Source organism: Priapulus caudatus, unplaced genomic scaffold (assembly GCF_000485595.1).
Source record: "Priapulus caudatus unplaced genomic scaffold, Priapulus_caudatus-5.0.1 Scaffold1434, whole genome shotgun sequence".
Taxonomy (NCBI): domain Eukaryota; kingdom Metazoa; phylum Priapulida; class Priapulimorpha; order Priapulimorphida; family Priapulidae; genus Priapulus; species Priapulus caudatus.
The window spans coordinates 52,546-59,617 of NW_014578495.1; the positions used below are offsets into that span (position 1 = coordinate 52,546).

Consider the following 7,072-nt stretch of genomic DNA (forward strand, 5'->3'; position numbering starts at 1 on the left):
TATGACCTCACTGGTGCCGGCTCCATGTCTGATATTAGTGACAGCGCGTAAGCTATGACCTCACTGGTGCCGGCTCCATGTCTGATATTAGTGACAGCGCGTAAGCTATGACCTCACCGGCGCTGGCTCCATGTCTGATATTAGTGACAGCGTGTAAGCTATGACCTCACCGGTGCCGGCTCCATGTCTGATATTAGTGACAGCGTGTAAGCTATGACCTCACCGGCGCTGGCTCCATGTCTGATATTAGTGACAGCCCGTAAGCTATGACCTCACCGGCGCCGGCTCCATGTCTGATAGTAGTGACAGCCCGTAAGCTATGACCTCACCGGTGCCGGCTCCATGTCTGATATTAGTGACAGCGTGTAAGCTATGACCTCACCGGTGCCGGCTCCATGTCTGATATTAGTAACANCCTCCCTCCATGCTTACCTCTTCGTGATGTCCTCATCGTGGCTGTCGCGCGTGTGCAGCACACACTTGCCGCTGTCCACCACGACCTTCACCTCCATCTCAAAGTCGATGCTCGGCTCCGGGATAAGCGACGGCTTCGCGGACGCTGCAGCTGTAGGTGGCGCTACTGCGGCGCCCCGCAACGCCCGCCCCGCGCTGCTGGATTGTCTGGGGATATTAACAAGTGGACAGTTAACACGAGTACACGCCACATGCGAGCACGCTCACACACACGCACGCATGCACACATGCACATACATACGCACGCACTCACGCACGCACGCGCACACGCACGCACGAGCACACGCACGCACGCACACATACAGAGACATACACACATGAAAGAAACACTAATAGAAAATATGCAATCACACACTTACGAAAGCAAATTTAAATTGACTCTCGTTAGAGTGGGTTAGGGTTAAGGTTAGGGTCAGGGTTTCGGTTATTGATACACCCACGCCCAAGAATAACAACGCATTCTCATTTCGCGCGGATAAGCCGTGGCATGACCCGTGCTGACACCTGGTGGCAGCATGCTGCGACGAGCGTTGATCGTCTGCTCCCGCATCCTCATCCTCCGACGCGAGGTAGCCATCGCGTATCTCTGCTGCCGGATGCGGCATCGTCGACGGCGACGGTGACTCCTCAACCTCTTCCGCAAACACTGAATCCGGCGGCAGCGTTTGCATCGATGGCCCGCTGTAACCCACGGCAACCGTCACTGCTCCGTTCCCACTATGCACTGTGGCGATAGCATAGTATATATATATATATATATATATATATCTCCTGACTATATATATATATAATATATAACACACATCATATATATAACATACTATACCATATATTACACATATATATATATATATATATATATTATATAGGAATCATATATATATACTATATATATATATATACACACAAGCATATATATTACACCACTATATATATTTATAATCAGGAGGATATATATATATATAGTATATGATATATATATATATCATATATAATATATGAAATGATTTGGATGGATAGTGTATCTATACAGCCCCTGTGTTACATAGTTGTGCAATTCTAATGGATGTGCTCACAGGTAGCTAGAAACACTATTTCCACGCCATCTCACTGCTGCTATGGGATTCCCATGCTGCTGCTGCTGATGACCATGCTGCCTACCTATAGCCTCTCACACGACCCTTGCATACTCAGTACAAGCGTCACACACGACACTTTGCTGCAAAATCAGACCACAGGCTTCACTGCTTTGTGGCCCACTTCACGCACCATAAAACCCGCGGACTACACGACCAATGCTTACACCACGCCGCGCGCATGCCCCCCGATCCGTCCCCGTCCCGCGCGCATGCCCCCGTCCGTTCCCGCCGCGCGCATGCCCCCCATCCGTCCATACGAATGTGTGTGTCGCGTGCTCACTTCACGCCGTCCGCGTCGCCGGAGCTTTCACGCGTGAGGATCGGCACGTCTACGGAGTGCGGTCGCCTGGATACGCTGCGAGCGAACACAGTTCTCATCCTGCACCGGTACAGGTCCGCGGCGCTCCCTCCTCACACAGCTATCCTGCAGCAGGGGAGGAACAACGCTAGCCCCAGCTCACTCACACAAAAAACTGATAACAATGCTAGCAGCATCACTCACCACTAACACTGTAACAGTGCTAGCAGCATCACTCACACTAACACTGTAACCCGTGCCTAGCAGCCATCACTCATCACTAACACTGTAAACCAAACGCTAGCAGCATCACTCACGACTAACACTGTAACAACGCTCAGCAGCATCACTCAACACTAACACTGAACAACGCTAGCAGCATTCACTCACACAAACACGTAAACAACGCTAGCAGCCTCACTCACACTAACACTGTAAGCTCTACATTATTTACACTGTAAGGTCCGGCACTCCCTCCTCACACAGCTTGCTGCAGGAACAACGCTAGCAGCCTCACTCACACTAACACTGTAAGCTCTACATTATTTACACTGTAAGGTCCTCCGGCACTCGCCTCCTCACACAGCTTTGCTGCAGGAACAACCTGTTAGCTAGCAGCCTCACTCCACTAACACTGCTAAAGCTCTACATTGATTTACACTGTAAGGTCCGCACTCCCTCCTCACACAGCTGTGCTTGCAGCATCACTCACACTAACACTCAACGTATGTAATGTTGTATGTAATGTTGTATGCGATATCATTACATCGAATTGTAATGTGAATTCGTAATCGTTATATACTACACTAACGCTCGACATGACGTTGTATGCAATACTGTAAGCTCGACATTGTAATATTGCATGCGATATCGTTACATCAACATGAAATGTAAATTTGTAATCGTAATATTCTACACTAACGCTCGACGTGTGACGTTGTATGCAACGTTGAAAGCAACAGTGTAAGCTCAACATATAATATTGTATGCAATATCTTAACCTCCACATGATACATTCTACTAACATTCTACATTCTATACGCATATTGCACGTAATAATCTTCTCATATCTCTCTTTATACGCACACGTCAAACCGTCGTCGCGGTAACCGACGCGACTGCGGCCACTCACCGCTGAAACTTGGTGGTGTGGAGGCGCGGACTGCTCGACGTAAGCCTCGGCGAATGGGGGACTGTTGGCGTTCGCCGGTAGTGGTGGCCCCTCCCCTTGTGGTGTGCCTGTTGTCTTGTATTCTTGTCCTTGATGGACATGGCGCGGGCGCTCTGGCGGCGAATGCGGTTGAGGATGTCGCGGCGGAGGAAGTGCTGCCGAGACGACGGCCTCCTGCTCCTGCAGCACGCGCGCTTGTTTCCTCGATCGTGTTCTCTCTGATAAAACACAAGAGCAGCGGCGGCGGGCGCTCGAGAAAAATTTTTGGGGGATTTTTTTCCTTTTTTTTATCATGAATGCGGGAAATTTAGTTGCAAGATTTTTTTTGCTGTAACAAAAATCGAAACAGACGACGATTTTCCACAATTGTGAATGGTTCACCGAGTGTTCTTTTAAAAAAAGTTTTTGGATAAGATTTTAGTATGTATAGTCTCCCCTTATTATTTCTAAGAGTTGTAATTCTTTGAGACACGCTGAAAATGACAAAGAATGCATATGTGGCAGACGATGTAAATTATGCGACAAATTACGTCGGTGGATGCAGTAAGCGATACTCACCTCGCTCCGTGCTGCACGAGGTAGTTGAGGAACTGTGCTTGCTGATTGACCTCCTCCAGCTCCTCCAGACAGGAGCGGCGCCCATCTACCTTGCCGTCGTCTGCTGCAGGCGGGGGCGCGTCCGACCGCATAGTCTGACGCCGCATCATCGGGGCCTGTTGAACCGCGTACCGTTATTACGCCAAAGCACATGATCGTAAAAACCTACAGACCGTTAATATAGTGCAGAACCCTAATACACTGTAATAGACTCATCTGTATGAGTGAATGCACAATGTCCTCCTTGGATAATGTTTCTAGATCAGTGTGTCAAACTAAGGCCCCACTAACTAAGGCCCCACTAACTAAGGCCCCACTTACTAAGGCATGCCAAATCGTCAGATTTAAGGCACCTGATTAATAAGTATTGTTTTTAGAACGTTTTATTGCAATGCTGATTGCCTACAGCTGCCTTTCAATCAGTGGCACATGTTATTCATGCATTTTTGTCATTCGGGTCTCAAGGTCTCATAGAATAAATCTCACCGGTGCCGGCTCCATGTCTGATATTAGTGACAGCGTGTAAGCTATGACCTCACCGGTGCTGGCTCCATGTCCGAGTCGTCGCTCGTCATGGACAGGATGTCAGCGTCGGCGGCCATGTTGTCCGCGTCGTCATCGCCGGCCGCCATCATCGTCATGGTCTTCGTGAGAAGAGCGAGACAGCGGCCGATGTTTGTGTCCAGCTGCACGTCGATACCCTGCATCTGCCAGTGTAGGCTGAGGATCCACTTAGCATTGCTAGCGGCATCTAGATGTGGACGGAGGTGGGGGTGATTACTACTACAACCTTCATTATCATCGTTAATATTACTATTATCACTATTATCGATATTATTATTATTATTATTGCAATTATTATTATTTATTATTAACATTATTATTATATTTGAAATAATTAGAGAGCAAATATTTATATAGTCGTTGTACATGTATCTTTTAAGTTTTAACCCCTGTTAGAGATAAATCAAGAGGATAAAATGCATAAACATGTGGAAACATGGTGAATAACAAATAGGAAACCACTGAAAACGAATACTGAATAAGCATTTATCCCTACTACCCTCCCATACATTTCTAAATAAATTCTATCGCTGGATTCCTTTGATTTGATATTCTGCGTGAGTTCAGCGGGGGTAGCGCGGCGTGAGTGACCTACCTTTAGGGTCGGACTGCACGGTCTTGGAGCAGACCTCGTAAGTTCCCTCGGGCACGACACACAGGTTCATGTGCACCTCGTTAGGGTCGGGCTTCCAGTCGTCCCACGTCACCTCAAAGTCATCCGCAAACCTCAGACAGAAACCTGAGAGGACCACCATCGGAAACAAAAGTCTTATCAACATTAGTCTTAATATTGAGTTTGCTAGACCTTTGACAGAAAGATAAGTAGGGTTAGGAGTTTAGTTGGGAGTAAGGTTAAGTAGTAGGAGTTTAGGAGGTTTTTAGGAGTTCAGTAAAGTTAGGAGATTCTCATAAGCAGTGTATAGAGGTCAGATTGACTACAAAAAGTTAAAGTTTAGACTAACGGCAATGGTTAGATAACAGCGGACTATCAGGGTGCTCGCACGCCCACCTTTAAATTTGCCTTTGCTGACGAGGGAGGTGCGACTGCAGGCGGATATGCGAGAACTCTCCAGAGTCAGCACCATGGCTGATGTCGGGTCCCACTCCACCCGCCGGCTCCCACCCTGGTAGATGCCCTGCAAATAACGACAGATCTACAGGGCGTGTACGGTACACAGGTATGCAGTGTGTGTGTGTCTGTACGTGTACGTGTGCGTGTGCGCGCGCGTGCGTGTGTGTGTGTGTGTCTGTACGTGTGCATGTGTGCGTGCGTGTGTGTGTGTCTGTACGTGTGCGTGTGCGTGTGCGCGTGCGTGTGTGTGTGGCATACTATGCAAAGTGTGTTGATGCTTGGGGGCTGGGAGGAATGAGAATAAACCTCAATAAAGTACATGGGTAGTGTATAAATTGATAGAGAGGCACATAGAAGGAAAGATAGTACGAAAGTTAGGTAAAACGACAGACATGACAATGACAGATGAAAGACAATTAACAAGACATAAGAGAGTTTAAGAAAGCTGGAAGGTGAAAAAATGCACATTGAACTATTTGATATTTTTATCGGTTTTCATGTTTCTTTATCATATGACATACTCTTGTAGCTAGTGTGAGAAGTAGAATGTTGAGCGTAGTGGAAGGAGTAACAATAGACTCATGCATCTGATGGTCACCCTGACACTCCAGCCTACCTGGTTGGAGCTGGTGAGGGGCAGACAGATGCCCATGTCCTGCAGGGTGACCTGGATGAACAGGGTACCGACCGCTTGGTTGGTCGGCGGCGGCTCCCAGATCGGAGGCAGCATCTCTATCAGCTGCTGCGTCGCCGTCTGCACCTGTAACCATGGCGACAACAATGAGCCCTGCTGGTTGGAGCACCCAGAACACTGTGGTTGACCTCTGGCTGTTGAAGGTCAGTATATATCGTACTAGTATATGTAGTAGGCCTACTATTGCAAGAGCAAGTTAACTAATTTCTCCCATCACTTGTTACTATCAAACCAACGTTGCGCCGACATTAAGCCAACGGTAGCCTGCCAAGCATCATTTGTGATTAACGAATTAAATACTAGGGGGGTTGCGTGTTTCTGTACCTCTTTATTTAGGGCCTGCCGCTCCTGGTTCCAGTAATCGTACGCATTCTTGAAGTTGAGCCACACGAGAATTGCCTTGTCGGTGGCGATCGGCTGCGCGTATATGATTGGTCGGGTGAGCGTGATTAGCACCGCCTCCTTGTCCTCCGATTGGTTGGACATCATTTCGTCCTGCAGAGCGTTGCGCAGGCCGACTTTGGTCTTGAAGAACGCGTACGCAACAAAGTCTGGTTCCTTCTCCTCATAACAAACGTCCTAGAAAGTACGGAATAGCTTAAACATATAAGACTAGCTCTCTCTCTCTCAGTCTGCCTCCTTCTGGCAGTAACAAACATGCTGCAAACAAGGTATAACTCAAACTAAACACATGACACTATCTCTAGCTATCATTCATACACCTCTCTAGCTATTACCTACATATCTTTCTAGTTATAATATAGACACATGACACCACCTCTAGCTGTAATCTACATCTCTCTCTCTAGCTATCTATATAATAATTTGAGTAGTGTCGTTCTGTTTGTTCCTGCATAACTTATAGGCGCGTGCACGAATCCGGCTGAAATTTTTCGTGATTTATTCCTACGCATCAGGTTCGATTCCAACAGTTTGCTTTTTGTTATTTATTGGGTTTAATGTTAAAAAAAAACATATTTCGAAAATCTATTGGAAAATCTTCCTGGAAAACATGCACGATTCAGTTCACTTCCGCTAGGTGCGCTGGCGTAAACTTACAAAC

The 7,072-nt window shown here is 47.3% G+C and overlaps 2 protein-coding genes across 2 annotated transcripts in view; both read right to left on the reverse strand.

Moving 5' to 3' along the window:
* Positions 1-528, reverse strand: part of LOC106816620 (uncharacterized protein KIAA1109-like) — a 5,473-nt gene extending 4,945 nt beyond the window's left edge. The window contains exon 1 of the mRNA XM_014821243.1: positions 433-528. Within this exon, the coding sequence (XP_014676729.1) occupies positions 433-512 (80 nt within the window). The 5' untranslated portion in view covers positions 513-528. The remainder of the gene's footprint in view (positions 1-432) is intronic.
* Positions 529-1,889: 1,361 nt separating this feature from the next.
* Positions 1,890-7,072, reverse strand: part of LOC106816621 (uncharacterized protein KIAA1109-like) — a gene marked incomplete at its 5' end in the record, with an annotated part of 22,430 nt that continues 17,247 nt past the window's right edge. Inside the window, 8 exons of the mRNA XM_014821244.1 lie at positions 1,890-1,968; positions 3,151-3,300; positions 3,641-3,795; positions 4,219-4,430; positions 4,839-4,982; positions 5,253-5,379; positions 5,932-6,075; positions 6,334-6,588. Of these exons, the coding sequence (XP_014676730.1) occupies positions 1,890-1,968; positions 3,151-3,300; positions 3,641-3,795; positions 4,219-4,430; positions 4,839-4,982; positions 5,253-5,379; positions 5,932-6,075; positions 6,334-6,588 (1,266 nt within the window). The remainder of the gene's footprint in view (positions 1,969-3,150; positions 3,301-3,640; positions 3,796-4,218; positions 4,431-4,838; positions 4,983-5,252; positions 5,380-5,931; positions 6,076-6,333; positions 6,589-7,072) is intronic.